The 15207-nt window shown below is 47.1% G+C and overlaps 2 protein-coding genes across 3 annotated transcripts; one reads left to right on the top strand and one right to left on the bottom strand.

Moving 5' to 3' along the window:
• The first annotated feature begins 40 nt into the window (after window positions 1–40).
• LOC119389857 (vesicle transport protein SFT2C) lies at window positions 41–3145 on the top strand. Of its 2 annotated transcripts, XM_037657260.2 has the most exons (6): window positions 44–432; window positions 528–593; window positions 675–760; window positions 1285–1402; window positions 1489–1547; window positions 1875–3145. In XM_037657260.2, the coding sequence occupies exons 1-6, from the start codon at window positions 235–237 to the stop codon at window positions 1978–1980; spliced, it is 633 nt and encodes a 210-aa protein (XP_037513188.1). In that variant the 5' UTR covers window positions 44–234; the 3' UTR covers window positions 1981–3145. The 2 variants fall into 2 exon arrangements, with proteins under 2 accessions (XP_049270517.1, XP_037513188.1); XM_049414560.1 differs by lacking the exon at window positions 528–593 and having other exon boundaries at window positions 41–432.
• LOC119389851 (7SK snRNA methylphosphate capping enzyme) lies at window positions 3050–15146 on the bottom strand. The gene is made up of 5 exons (XM_037657251.2): window positions 14928–15146; window positions 13198–14683; window positions 6643–6861; window positions 5838–5964; window positions 3050–3672 (listed from the first exon to the last, which is right to left on the bottom strand). The coding sequence occupies exons 2-5, from the start codon at window positions 14641–14643 to the stop codon at window positions 3503–3505; spliced, it is 1962 nt and encodes a 653-aa protein (XP_037513179.1). The 5' UTR covers window positions 14644–14683; window positions 14928–15146; the 3' UTR covers window positions 3050–3502.
• Between the last annotated feature and the right edge of the window lie 61 nt (window positions 15147–15207).

Here is a 15207-nt window from a genome sequence, read left to right as displayed (position 1 = left end):
TGACGTCACTAGTCTTGCGCGTGACGCGGGCGCGAGCGTTCCCTCGTTCGCACGCCCAGGCTCGCCTGCGCGCGCTAGCACGGTGCCCGAAAGCAGCCGAAAGCACGTTGTAAAAATGGTGACACGTAGCCGTGGCAGCCGCCACAGCCCCCGTGCCTGAAAGGTCCTCCGTGTCTCGTTCCCGCGTGCGATGATCGCCCATCTCTAGGCTACGAATTGCAATCGCGGAAAAATATGGGCGACATTAATAGACAGCTGAGAGACTACCTCAGCCGCAATGAGGCGAGGAAAGAGAGCTCAATATTTGCGAGCACCGAATCGCTCAAAAAGTTGCTCAGCCCAAGCAGCGGTAGCTCCGACCCATCCTCTAACGGCACCGGCAGCAACGGCTGGTTTTCCGAGGCTGCTAACGACTCCTGTTTGCCGAGCCTGGTACGCCTACCCGCTATCTTTTGTTCGTACTACATGTCGTTCTCTTAATGATCGCAACTGTGTATTAACGTTTTCAAAAACCTTACTGCACGCAGAGTAGAAAACAGCGCATTGTCGGCTTCGCTGGAACGCTGCTGATGGGTTGCTTCTGCATGGTTTTGGTACGATATGACTTGTCTACCGCACTCCGTCTCGCGGCGGATGGAATGCCTGTTGTATGTCATTTTCCTTTCTTTTTCCAGGCAGGACTTTATATTCCTGTGCTAGTCTTCAAGGCCCGGAAGTTCGCCCTGCTTTACACGCTAGGAAGCCTTTTTATAATTAGCAGGTGAGGGTGACTCAATTGGTTTCATTGACACGTGCCACCCGCCGAAATCGCTGAAGTATGGAGCGCGTTATCGCCGAGTGCAACGCAACGTCGCGCAGCTCAAAACAGGCCGTGTGCTTATGTACAGGTCTTTAGCATAACTACCATAAACAGCCGAAACTAGGAAGTGTGACGTCATAGTAACGTGGGTGATTACATGTCACGGAGTTGTGAACATAAAATGCGGACGCACGGAATGAGAGAGAAATTGTTAAAAATAACTAGCATGTAGCCCATACGTTACTCGCAAAAAGAAAGCACAGTGAATTCTCTCCCGTATGTCGATAACCATTATTTAGTCTACATATGTATTCTGTGTGAACTTATCAAACAGAAGGCGCTTTAAAGTCGAAAACTGGTGAAGTAACAAAGTATGCCTCGTAATTTGCATTCCAATAAAAAAATGGCACATAGATTTTAGCACTTAAAACGTATGTGGACTATGGAAGTATAGACTTTGACGCTATTTTATTTCTTTAACGCAGCTTTGCCCTGCTACGAGGCCCAATGAACCACATAAAGCAACTGTTGTCACTGAAGCAGCTTCCATTTACGACGGCCTACTTTGGGACCACGTTTGCCACCCTCTACTTTGCATTGGTGGTTCGTAAAAGCATTTTCATCAGTTTGCTAAAAGTAGAAGCATTGCTAAAAAATTCATGCACTAACATGCCTGCTTCACTTTGCAGGTCAAAAGCACGATATTCACCGTGCTGTTCACAATATGCCAGTGTGCATGCATAATTTGGTAAGTAGTGTAGCGTCGTCATCTGCATTAAGTATACCAGTAAACCTTGTGCCGTAGGGCAACTCATTGAGACAACAGCCACGAGTACAAGTTATACATTCTCTTGTTGCACAGAGTTGACCACTGATGAGTAAAACAGTAGAGTTCAGCTTGCCAGTTAACTTATGCAACAACGGGATGGATGATCAGTAATGTGCTGTTTATGTATCACCAGGAAAATTTTGTAATATTTCTGTGGGCAGTGGTGGGACTGGTTTTCCAGACAAAATGCCAGCAGCAGCTGCATAGTGAAGCTGTAGCAATGTTGTGTCCCCATCATTGTTGCAGGTTTGTCCTCGCCTCAATACCTGGTGGAGAGACCGGACTCAAGTTCTTCTCTCGCGTATTCACCGGTGCCGTCACACGAACTGCGAGCAAGACGTTGCCCGTCTGACTGCATTCCGTAGATCGTGTGCGGGCCTGCACCTAAGTTGGCCCACAAAAACTGTTTCGTTACATACCACTCTTTGGAATCTTGTACATAACTACGTCTATTTAAGATCACCATTACCCAACTGTTGCAGGGTTATGTATAATGGTCCTTGTTCACTATTGTACAGAACAGCGATGAAATAAAAGTGTACTTACTTTCGTAATTTCCTCCAAAGCCAAGGTTGCGCGCAATCTGTGCGTCGAAAGTAGAAAATGAACATACCAGAAACCATACCTTCAAAGTACAAGTTTAGTTTCACACCTGTACAACCTGGAGCCGAAACTGAAGGACTAAGCAAGACTTTCAGATGCAAAATTATCAGCATGGAGATGTACAATGTACTAATTTTGTTTAGTTTTACTCTTTAATTTCTAAACTGCAGTATCGCCTGACTTATGGCCAATCTCCCTCATGGGTACGCTGAATTAGGTCACCGTGGAACGAGGCAGTCGAATCGGGTTGTGGTCGGGTGCGTGCGAAGATTGGTTCTGCCCAATGGGCAGGCTGTATGTTCCAGGTGGGCTCTGGAACATGCAGCAATCACCGGATGGTGCATGCAAGGCCTAACCTTTCCAGCACTGCAAGAAGTAGGCGAGATGCTAACGGCAGGTACCATCACTGCAGGAGTTGCAAGCTTGCCCAGCAGAGAACTTTACAACTGTAGTTCTTGGCCACCTCTTGACAGAGTGCCCTGCACCTGTCACCTTTAAGTAGCAGTAAGGTGCAGACCTATATTTGTTTGGCGGTCCTTTATATACCACACCTGTCCACTCTTCGGAAAGTATGGCGGCATTGTTTAGAGCTAAGACCATAGTGTTAACTGACGCAATAAAGGTAATGGAATGAGCACTGCAAACACGGTAGTGTCCTTCCCATCGCTTCCCTTGGTTCCAATGTGGTGATCCTACAGTTGTTTCAAAGTGTAGACCGAGTAGCCCAAGAACAAGTCCAAAGCAGCGTAAAATCTGTGCAGGAGTTCTGTGCTTCTACAGTAACTGACAACATTTTTTTTTCCATCTTAGAGCAATGTTTAATTCAGTACAAGAGCTCATTTCATGACCTCCTTTACTGGCACACGGTTTGCATTGCAAAAACACTGCACTGGCTTTCCTTCAGCCATGCTTTTGAACGAGGCCAAAAAGAAAAAAAAATTACTCCCTCAATGAAAAAAAGGCAACTCGAGACAAGCAAATGGATCATGGCGCCGCATTATGTGCATGTGGAGAAAGTCTCTTATGAGGAGAGCTGAGTCCCAGTTGGAAGCCAACACAGAACGATGGAAGAGGCACCAAACAAACATACACACAAAAAAATTCTTGCGGGGAGATTAAGAAAAAAAAAACACTGTTCAGTGAATTGACGAGCACACTTGCAAGGCCTGTCCTGCATATGGCGATGCACCGGGAGGATAGTCTGATGTGCAGTGGAACGATCACACGAGACAAAAAAAAAAAAGATCACACCGCCCACCACGAGAGGACAGTCATTCCTTCGTTACGCTGGCTTCTGAAGTCTCAGGCGCACAGCTCCTGTTGTTGTTGTTATTGTTGCCGTTGCTGCTGCTGCTGGAGGCTTTTGCATCGTTCCCGGGCCGACTTTGTGACTCGTCTAGCGAGCCTGCTTTGGTGAATAAATAGAGGGGCCTTTGGAAACCTGCATTAATTGAGCGTATGATTGATTACAGTTAGAAGCATGTGTGCAATCATCGTTAATTTTTCAAAATTATTACAGAAGTGAACTGCAAGAGGAAATGCTAACCCATTAAAAGAGAGTCTGAAAAGGGATTGTAATGTCATGCACACCCTGGAGAGACATTTCTGCATTTTGACATCTTCAACAGCAACAGCTGAACTGGGAAACTGATAAGAGGAGGCTTGATGCACAATGAGGCATATAATTTGCAGGACGTATCGTGGCAAGAGCTAGAATTATGAAGACACGGGAAACGCAAGAGCCGAAAAACAGGAAAAACGACAAAATATTTAGTGGTACAGAATTTTATTTCAATGCTTACCCGTGAAAAAACCGTGTAACGTTGCCTGGTGCTTTTACTCATGTCCGAGCAGCACGAAAAGTTTTTCGAGCACCTGCAGTCTCACATCCTTTTCATAAATCTAGTGCCACCACGGCTTACACCTGACAAGCGATCGCTTATGGCGATACCTTCGCAAGATTGTCGCCGGTTGCGTCAGTGTCGCCGAGCGATACTGTAGGGCCATTGGCATAGTGTCGGACCACCGTGGCTTGTAGTAAACAGTCGAACGCTTCGCGAAAGTAGGAATACCCCCAAAAGCGGCTCCACCAACTCCTAAATTTCGCCACTGAGGCACACATTGGTGCACTCAGCCACGGTCTAGTCGGATAGAAACGCGGAGCTGGGGACGGCGTCATCCACAGAAATTTAATCAACGTATGTGATTTTTTTTAGCACCAACGGCTGTAGGCGTGAAAGAACTAAGCACACGCAAGCACGACCAGCGCAGCGAGTCCAACAGCGAACCGCGCGCACGACCACGTGAACTCCAACCAGCTCGAACAACTCCGACAAATAAACGCCAACGCGATGGCAGAAGTAAATGCCAATCTCAAAGGCCTTGCTTTCGCGAGCACTTACGTCATAGATGCCATCTTTGCAATACGGATCTCGAAGGCTATGCTTTAGTTTGTGTCAACTGAAAGTATCTGTCGCTTGCGCTTCTCATGCGGCTAATGTTACAGTCAAACCAGGCCAAGCTGCGTGAAAAGTCATCATGGCCGCTCTCTTAGGTACTCACTCGGTCGGCTCGAAGCGCACGTATCATACGGGAACGGTCCAACAGTTACGACGTAACAGCGGGGTTCCCAATACATTGTACCCTATGGGAGCTGTGCCGGGACCGGCGGAAAACGACGTAACAGCCGGGAAAACGCATCAGAAAGGAATGTAACAGCGGGGTTCTACTGTACAATGCATGTTCTCCGACGATAAATTACAGATCAATGCCAGCGCTTCTCTCAGTCTGTCTGCCCTCATGTCTGCTTTGAGCTGTTGCAACACTGATTGTGCAGTAGTAATTAGCCCATTACTAAACCTTGCTTCAGAACACTGTACACAAAGAATATGGCATGTTACCCCCTCCAGAATACAAACACTGCATCCTATAAAAACATGCAGCGCTGTGCTCATACACATTGTAATACTACTGCAAACCTGCTTCACATTCTTTTCTGCTTCCCCCCCTCCTTTATCTTCCTCTCCCCATCTCTCTGTCGTGCTCTGTTTTTTTCTAACACTTTTTTGTGTCTATTTCTTTCTCTGTCTGTATATTTTTTTGCCTTTTCCTCTGCAAGACTATGCTATGCTTTACTCTCCCCCTTTCCCACCCCCCTTGCTCTACTATACTATACAAGACTGCTAGGATTTACTCTCCTCCTCACGCTCACATACTCCTCACCTTCATTGCCCTTTCCCAACCCTTGCTATACTATACTATACAAGGCTATGCTCTGCTAGCGTTCCTCGATAGCAGAGTGGTTTGGATGCCCGCCTTCGGTTCATGGGTACACGGGCGCGAGTGCCGCCTTGCCAAAAATTTTTCTCTTTCTTTCTCTCTCTGTACTTGTTCTCTCGTCCATCAGAGTTACCGCATTTCAAGCCAGACAAATCGGCATACACATTCTGGCAGCGAAGCAGAAGATTATGGAGAGGAAGAAGAGGACGAAGAGACCGCGTGTCGGTTTACGATGATAATTTCTGTCCGCGACTAACGGGGCTTCTTGAACTTAAACAGCTCCGCTGTTAAAAAAAAAAAAAAATAGCCAAGCTTCAATGCACCAACCTTTGGAAGCATGGGAAGGCGTGGCGACAAGTTCACACTTTGCAAAGCCGACTTCTGGTGAAAGCAGGTACTCGTTGAACTTTTCCGGCCGAAGGGTGATTGCATGGTAGTTCTTGTATGTGACCTCCTGCAAAAGAAAACTTTCACGTCAATACAGGTCTACTACAGACATCCAAGAAAAGAGTGATAGGAAGGGAGAGAGAGAAAGATCTACGGCCGATGGATTAGTCCGGAAAATTGCCTTCGTGGAACCTCGCAAGGTGCAGCAAGAAAGTACTTAACAGTAATCGTATTATATAAATGAAAGTGCGAAGAGTATCGTTTAGGTAAGTAGTCAGGTGGAATCAAAACAATAGCAAAATATTACTGAGAAAGAAAACAGGAGCAAAGAAAAGGGCAATCAAGTTAACAATAAAGCAAGTCTGATTGAAAGGATTCCCCATGGGAGTGCAAATGTTATCTGCAAGAGTGACCCAGCTTAATATCCGAGAGACAAAGAACAAAACAGGTCAGACAAACTCGCAAATTTTAAAATATGTAAAAATCCCATGGAAAAAAAAAGAAAGGCGAGGGGTGGGGGGGTGGGGAAGAGCAGTGAATGAGCGACAGCATTAATTTTTTTCAGACAAGTAATTGTTTATAAAATGATGTAACATTTGCAACACGGGGGCCACATTTGCGAGCTTTTGGGAAGCTTGGAAGAGTCTGGGGAAGTTTGGAACAGAGTCGCGAATTTGGGAAATTCTCGTCGGAGAGAGACAGGAAGAGGAAGGGAACAAAAAAATGGGAAAGAGGAGGTACTGACCGTGAGCTTCTTCTTCTTGGCATAGGAGTGAAAGGGCTGCGCCTCGAGAAGCATGCGGCCGCCAGGCCGCAGCTGGCGGTACATGCGCTTGAACAGGAACCGCACGCCGTCGTCGCCCCAGTTCAGGTGCACCCACTTGGTCAGGCTCAGGCAGAGGATCATGTCAAACTCCTCCTGCTGCGCTTCCAGTTGGGCCTCGTTGTCCATAATGTAGTTGCCCTGCGAACACACAGCAACTCTTTTGGTCAGGAGCGGCAACCTAACTGCACAACTGCAGTCTGGGCAACTTGGTACATTTTGACATCTGAAGTACAGCACATCACGTGTTAACCTTTTCTCTTTTACAGCAAAGCTGTTCTAGTCTACTCTGTGCCGCCATCGCAGCAGTGCAGTCGGACCCGCGCATATTGAGCCCATATATAACGAATTACTGTGTATATCGAATAGTTGTAAAATTCCCTTGAAATATTTTCGATATATAAACGAGAGAAGGGGAATTCTTTTTCTCGAGGGGCTCGTTTCTTTGTTAGGCAACCAAATTGATCCAACAGACAACTAATTAGGCCAAGAAAAGCCTGGGGTGCCATTAATTGCTGCCTTTAACTGTGGTGTACTAATTATCACATAAACTTGTTATAATTACTACACTACAGTTAAAGACAACAATCAATGGCCCCCATGCTTTCCTTGGCCTAATTGTCTCTTGGATTGATTAGGTTTTGATATATACAGGGTCTGTCCCAAAAGTTCCCGGAATTTTTTTTCCATAAATCATTTATTTAATATATATGTTTACAATCTTTTCACTGTACAAAGTATTCTCCTACTGCTTCAACGCACCGTTGCCAACGCTTCACCCAATCATTGAAGGTGCCCAATTATTGAAGGCAACAGGAACCTCCTTCAACAATGTCATCAGTGCTGCTCCTACCATCTCCAGTGTCTCATGCAGAGTTTCTTTCAGGGTTCTTTTGATCCTTTAGAACAGAATGAAGTCCGGTAATGCCAGATCGGAGCTGTAGGGCGGCTTGGGCAGCGTTGCCACACCCATTTTGGCCAGCAACTCTGAGACAATGAGCGCAGTGCGGCTTGGCGCGTTGTCATGGTGCAAGATTCAATTGTCGCGAATTTCTTTTCGACCGCGTTGACCCCTGTTGTGCAACCGTTTAGAGCATTTCACAGTAAAACTCCCGGTTGACTGTTTGTCCCTGCGACACAAATTCACTGTGAACCACGGCTTTTCTGTCAAAAAAAAAAAAAACACAATGAGCATTGCCTTGATTCACGATTTGCTCATCCTTGCTTTTTTCGGGCGAGGAGACTTCCTGGGGTGTCCCTCACTGCTCTGACTTTCTTGGAACCTCTCGAGCCACGTGAAAGTTTAGCTTTGTTACATAGCGTCGTGTCCGCCCTTTTTTTACCCAGTTTCACACAAAATTTGACAGCATAATGCTGCTCGAAAAACTGGCCCACATTTTTCCCGACGTGGATGCAGTAGGTACCTCTGCGCGAAGCGTGGCCTGCCTCAGCAACTGCCCGCAGGCAACTGAGACCGGTCTCATTTCAAAGCTTACATCCCACACTAATTTCTTTGCCCGAAGATCCGCCCTGTTAGGCGGCGTTGTAGACTACAAAAAAAAAAAAAATTCTGGGAACTTTTGGACAGACCCTGTAAAGTATTTTATGTATCATATTACCTATATATAGAACTTTCTTGTGATCTTCAGATTCAATATAGCTAGGTTAGACTGCAGTAGTAGTAGGTGCCACGCAGGTCACATGACCAAAAGGGGGGAGTCAATAAGTAAATAAATTTCCTTGGCGAGGTGGGGTTTGAGCCCGGACCCTCACGGTTCCAAAGGCAAGTGTCATAATTACTGGGCTATACACAAACGCTTGACGAATCAGGTGTAAGTGCGTGCATTTCAAATCTAGCAGCGGATTTACGACACCCTGTGACCTCGCTTGCCAATCACATGCACTTGCTTGCTTACAGCTTTGCTGTCCAAGGATTTTCATGGCATGGAACTGGCCAAATTTTCTCTTGTTCTCTCTTATCCATGCGCTACGTATGTGAAGTTTCAAGGACGTCTAACCTGTGTCCCTGATACAACTCGGCAACTTCCAAAATAATTTGCTGCGAAAAAAAAAAAAGAACGAACACGTGATAATACTGATAATACGTGATAATACTATGCTCTTTCATTTTCACTGTTAGTAACCACCGTTTTCCCATTAAATAAATGTGACAGCATTGACAGGATAGTGCTCTTTACCAGTGCATATAAGCTAATTTAGCACTGCTCTTAAGTGATTCACTTAAACATAAAACAATAAGCTTGACACCCCCTGCAAGTGTTTGTTCCATTAATCAACGACAAACACAATGCAAGCGAGCCACCGCAGCAGCGGCATGAAGAGAAACATTCCTCGTGCAAATGGCAAACGCAAGGTATCTGCGATTTAGCACCTGGTGCCTGCAGACAGAAGCTGTGACTTGTACAATCCATCTCAAAGCGTTGGTCAGTGCTCTTACAACTCCTCGGGGCCATAACATAAAGGGCATTAATAAAATTATACAAAAGAGCAGTAAAAGAACTTATCTTCAATTCTAGCCAGACATGCAATGAATAGACAAGGAGTCAAAAGTTTCTAGAAAATGAAGTAAACCAGTATCCCAATGGATAATAATGCACATTTCTTCAGCGTTTGTACATCTTGAATACGTAAGTTTGTGTGTGCATTTTTCGTTTTGTTTTTATAATTCAACAATTGGCTTCCGTATTCCAGTTGCCCATTGTTCTAAAACACCTACTTATGTACATGAGCGGATATCGTAGAACTATTTTCAAAACGCATATTTTCTCTTGGTACGTCAGCTACAACATCTTGTGTTCGTTTGTAGCTTTCCTCTTTTTTTAAAAACAAGTTTGTACAAGTGTGTGTGTATAAAACACAATGTCCCCAATTAGTTCCCACTTCAACGTCGACATTTCCCTAGCAGGGATTGCAATATTCACAACTGACTTGTTTGAAAATTAAAAAAGAAAGGCAGGATGCCGCAGAACACGCCACCTATCCACCATTTATGCGAGTAAAACAGTGCCATGTAGTGCGAACAAAGCGAGAGCCACACACAAACATAAGCAGACCAGATAAAAAAAAAAAGCTGGCAAGCAAGACAAAAAGAACTGTTGGGAGTTATTCAAGTGTCTCCGTAGAAGCATTTCTCGCATGCCACCCCCTCCAATGCTACAGGCATAACAAAAAAAAAAAGGAAAAATAAATAGATAAATAAAACAGAAAAATTTGTTTTACGTCACTCGTGGTTGTTCTCTGAAGAACAGTTGTTGAAGTGACAGGTGCAGCTGTTTGGCAGTCTAATCTTTACAGCTGAAATTTCGGTAAGGATAAAATACTGCACTTTTGTTCCTTGCGTGCACGAACACAGAGGGGGAAGAAAGAATGAAAAAAAGAAAATAACAACGCGCCTCTCGATTTCACAGAAGAACAAGAGAAGGACATCAATGGACTGATAACAATGACAATGATAACAGCAGGTAAAAAAAAAAGGAGAGAGAGAGAAAGACGGGCCAAGCCTGTTGGCACACTGCCTTATCAACCATGGGCTATCACATATCTAAATATCTAAACATCCTGCTGAAATAGTGCTAGACAAAAATGGAAGAAAAGCTATGTACACTCAAACTAGAACAAGAGAGGGCCGAGTTTTGGCCATTGAGATCCTTTCCAACATGAACACTATAATGTCAGCTGGTGGCACGCTTCAAGGTCTCAGAATTCTGTTCCTAAATCTCCAAACTCAGCTAGCTCAGCTAGATTTACGCAGTAGCATACGTCTTGTTTCACTTGGAAATTGCCTTGCTGGCTGCAGGCAACTGCCCAATAAGTGAAGGAATGGTTCAATTATGCAACTTTATTATGGCTTGTGCATTCATACTAACAATGGACAACACTGTACCATTCTAGTACAAATGCTTTCTTTTCATAAACATTGCATATATATGAGCTCGTTATTTGAGAGCATAACGTAATTTTTCTCATTACCAACCAATGAAGTCTACAACTGAATGTAGCAACAGAGGCAAAACAATATGTGTCACTGAACTTGATAGCACTCCCACTAAAGTGGATGAACAAGTACTTATGCCAAAGCATTACAGCTTACGAACAAAACCAATGCCCTAGAAATGCCACTGAGATGGCAAGAGATGCCCTGTCTATACAGAGAGAAAACAGATAATAGAGTAACACCCTAGTGCAATAGAACAAATGTTTAGTGCTGACACAGAGGTCTTGGCACCAACTGCGAGCCAGATAAGAGTTGTACCACGACAGGGTGTGCCCCTGGCAATGAGCCAACAATGTGCCCTTCCGCGCTAGTCCGCGATACCAGGTATACTGGCACGTATCCTTTTTGCTCCGAGTTGCCCTATGTGCGTCATACAATAACAGCTGAACATAGCTGTGCAAAAATTTAGCTTGCTGTTGGCTACACTTAGGATAGTGTTTTAGTCTTTCTTAACCCTTTGAGGCACTTTGTACACATTTGCATACGCAACTTGTTTTTCCTAGTTTTGCCAACTAGTGGCATAGAAAGAGCAAGATACATTGAGGTTAGGATGAAATGAACATCCTGCACAATAAATGCGTCGTCATTTGACTTCATCTTGTGGCGTACTGCTGCATATGATGGCTTAGCTGAAGGCACTACCATGTTTGACAAATTGTTCAACGCGCCGCTTTCTGCGTGCCACGTTAAAGGTGCAATTTTTTTTTGCTTGAAACGAATGTAACCGAAAACAATATTGCTCTATATTTCTAACCTGCGAATTGATTCAATATTTATGTGAAAATATAAAAAGAATGAATTCAGGATAAACAGATAGTTAATAAAACTTAATTCAGATTAAATTCAAATTATTTACTATAAAACACAAATCAATGTATTATGACATCATTTTTGTTGCAATAGAATATAGAGGGCCTTGAAATAATGCGTAAATGTGACACATTTACATACTGTTTTTCATGGGTCACACATAAAAGGGTTGATAGGCTAAGTATAAGGAGAAAAGACAGTCTGAAGCTAAGGCAAGATAAAGGAGTTTAGCAAGGCTGGGCCGGGAATCAAGCCCACACCTTTAGTGCTTAGCAGCACAACATCACAGCTGTTAGCTAGGCCACCACAGCAAGTTGAACAGATGTTGCCTGTCCAAACTTGCACAGCACTGACTGGAGATACAGTCACCCCTTTTGGAAAGTGCTGATAAGATAGTACAGAGTGGGTTCTTTTATTTTTGTTGCTGTTATTGTTCTTTCGAGGATATATATGGTGACCAGAGGCATTAGTTAAAGGGACACTGAAGGAAAATATTAAGTCGCCATGGACTGCCGACATGGCGTTCCAGAAACCTCGTAGTGCTCGTTCAGTGCTAATGAAATGCTCAGTTTGAAAGAAAACCACGTCTTAGTTGTGCACATGTCGTTAGCGCAATTCAAACCGCACGGGAACATCGTTGCGACGTAGCATTTCCATGCCCACCAACCCTCTTTACTGCTCGACAGCCGGCGCTGTGGCGCACAGCCCAGCGAAAACTGAACTTGCGTCGTCCTCGAGGGTAACGTCAAGTTCTTTTAGGGGCGAAGCTCCTCTTAGTCTAACCTTGTCACGCGTCCCCGACGTAACTGGCCCATCACCGATCCTTTGCAAACTGCCCACTACTTTGTCTTTGCAAACATCCCACTACGACCAATCACCGATTCATCACTTCACCGACCATAAAGCCGTCATAATGAAGGGGGAACGGAAGCCACGTCTAGCTACCACTTACGATTAATAAAATTTCTTGTTATAAATATATACAGTGTTTGTCACGTCTTTGACGATGTACTGGGCTATCGCTTTGATTACTGTTGGGCGAAACCACTGAAGATTTCACGGTGTAACCATGATTGCTTCAGGAGCTTTTTCGGACAATAAGAGTGGTACTTGCAACACTGTGAAATCGTAATTTACTAATAGAAAAATCATTTTTCTCTTTAGTGTCCCTTCAAGGTGGTGAGGAAAGCAGTGGTGCAAACAGCAGTGAAAGTGGCATGGACATTGTACTCAAGTGGAGTTGGGCAAAAAAATAAATTAAATTTAAATTTAGAAAATATCCATGCCCTGCCTGCACCACCCAAGTATCGCAGGTAGTGGCATGGACAGACACCGTCTGTTCATTTGCTCATGTAACAGTTACACTGTGTACAATCAGTGCACCTGCACTTTCCGTAGTTGACTAGTTTCGCCACCTCAAGGTCGCAGCACCTACACATCTCCATTCGTTTCATCAAGTGCAGGCCTTTTGTGCCAGCCGGGGAAAGTTCACATGCCAGAGAGGTAAGTGCAGGGTTTGTGCCGGTGGTGTCATGCCAGTTCTGCACGAGTAGGAATTGGCGCTTTGACTAGTTTACCAAGTGCAGGAGCGAATCGAATGGACTGTTTGTGCATTCCATAACGCGCGTCTGCAGCAAGCAGTCGACACTCACCTCGACGAAGAAGACGTTGTTCGGGAAGGCCACGGACTCGGCCTGGCGGCCGGGCAACGCGGCAGCCGCGATGGGACCGTGGCAGATGGCCATGGACACCGGGAACCGCATCTCTCCGGCCAACGCTGCTGTCAGGTAGTGGCGTACGTTGCGACGCGCGGCGCGGATGAGGCCGCCGTCAATGTCCAGTCCGATCACCTTGCGCGGTGCGAAGTCGCGAGCGAGCGACAGCGTCAGGTGGCCCACGTTGCAGCCGATGTCGAGCACGTCTAGACCCCGGAACCACTCCGGCTTCATGGCCTTCAGGCGCGGGTCCTCTTGGCCGCCGCCGTTGCGGTAGCCGTAGTACCTGTTGTAGTTGCCGTACTGGAAATGCGCGTCCTTCGGCCTGAAGTGCATCTGCTGCTGCTTGGCGTTGGACGACGCCGCACGGGAGGACGTCGAGGAGGCGGCGGCAGCGCCGCCGCTCGAACGTCGCGTCTCGCCCGAAGACTTTCGACGCAAGAACTTGACGGGCGAACCCTGAGGCACGACGGGAGAGACGATCTTGTCGACGGTGCTCACAACAGCCGCGGACGCGAAGGAAGAGGAAGAAGAGGAAGCGAGCGCTGGAGCGCTCCCAGACGTCTTCCGAGAGGTCGTCGCCGCGTTGACGGCCGGAGAAGGCGTCGCCGTTGGCGCCTCTGCATCGGTAGCGGAGGCGGAAGCACCATCGACGACGTCGGTCGCCGAAGAGGCCTCGGGGGCCGAGGAGTCTATAGTAGTAGTAGCAGTGGTAGCAGTAGCAGCAACGGCAGTAGCAGTAGCGGCGGGTGCCGTCGCACTGCAGTCAGCGGTAGCCGGGTCGTCCTCACTTCTAGACTTGCGCTTGTACCTGCGTTTTCGTTTGCGCGACCCGGGCGAGATGAGCTTGAACTCGATGTCTTCTCCCGTGTTCAGGTTCAGCGGGTCGTTGATGTTGGGCGGGATGAGTACCTCCACCTGAGTCCTATGCCGCGGGGTCGGCACGGGTGACGACTTGGGCGTAACGGCGTTCGCGCGCTTGTTCACCTCGTCGTCCGCGAAGCTGGCCAGGTTCAGCGGGTCGTTGATGTTGCCTCCCAGGAGGAACTTAGTGGGCGGCGTGAACAGGTCGCGCCGTCGCCTCTTGAAAAGGTGCTTGCTGTAGTCGGTCGCGGCGCCGAAGGACTGACGCCGCTTGCCGTGCGTGCCTTTGCCTCCAGTCGGCGCGGGCGGCTTGTTCTGGTTGCTCGCGGGCTCTTCGCGGGCGGCGGCGGGCCTTCTGAGCACGCCGGACTCGGCCGCGGCTCCGTTGGCGGGCTTCAGGGTCTTGGGCCGATGATCGACGCTCGCCGATCGACACGTCGTCCGCTGGAACACGGTCGTCGATCCCCGCTTGGACGACATGTCCACGTGAATTCCGGGCACGGCCACTGCCGTCTCCATGCTTTCTGCCGATTTTCGTCGGGCACAACGTGACACGCGCCTGTTGAGGAGGGAGGAGGAAGACAAAAATCAAATTACGTTGCCGCAACGTTGAGCAGCCGTCGCGCCCAGACCCACGTGGTGTTGTTTACACGCAAGGCGCGCTAGGAGCGAGGGTACACAAGTGACGCCATCTTGCTCCAAGGCGCCTACGGCGCTATGGCCAGGCGGAACGCGCTGGACGGGCGCGGCATGCTTTCGCCGAGTGCAGCAGCTCAAAGATGACCGTGGATGATCAGTTTTACCTGAGAAGGGCTTCGCCGTGGCTCAGACTAGTCAGCACCGAGCCAAATAACGCTTCTCGGGGCCCCCGAAGTGAACGCCTAGTAACAAGCTCGCCAGCTCCAGCATAACTGCAAATGGCAGCGCGCTCTCCGAATTTACCGTCGCGAGATTGGCTGCTGGTCGCGCCGCCTTTCGTCGACCTAATTGAGAAACGTAAACTAATTGACAGTTCGAACGACGTTTTCCGCGACTTCGAGTCGTAAAGTGATTACGTGAGGCCTTTGTTTCGCTCCGAAAACA

This window comes from Rhipicephalus sanguineus, chromosome 4 (assembly GCF_013339695.2).
Source record: "Rhipicephalus sanguineus isolate Rsan-2018 chromosome 4, BIME_Rsan_1.4, whole genome shotgun sequence".
Classification (NCBI taxonomy): Eukaryota; Metazoa; Arthropoda; class Arachnida; order Ixodida; family Ixodidae; genus Rhipicephalus; species Rhipicephalus sanguineus.
This window is presented reverse-complemented; position numbering and strand designations above follow the sequence as displayed.

Coding starts and splice junctions, on each gene's coding strand:
- LOC119389857 (XM_037657260.2), top strand. CDS start 235: ATGGGCGACATTAATAGACAGCTGAGAGACTACCTCAGCCGCAATGAG. Junction 761..1,284: donor AGCCTTTTTATAATTAGCAG/GTGAGGGTGACT, acceptor TCTTTAACGCAG/CTTTGCCCTGCTACGAGGCC. Junction 1,548..1,874: donor CAGTGTGCATGCATAATTTG/GTAAGTAGTGTA, acceptor TCATTGTTGCAG/GTTTGTCCTCGCCTCAATAC.
- LOC119389851 (XM_037657251.2), bottom strand. CDS start 14,643: ATGGAGACGGCAGTGGCCGTGCCCGGAATTCACGTGGACATGTCGTCC. Junction 5,965..6,642: donor CCAAGAAGAAGAAGCTCACG/GTCAGTACCTCC, acceptor TTTCTTTTGCAG/GAGGTCACATACAAGAACTA. Junction 3,673..5,837: donor GCCTTCCCATGCTTCCAAAG/GTTGGTGCATTG, acceptor CAATTAATGCAG/GTTTCCAAAGGCCCCTCTAT.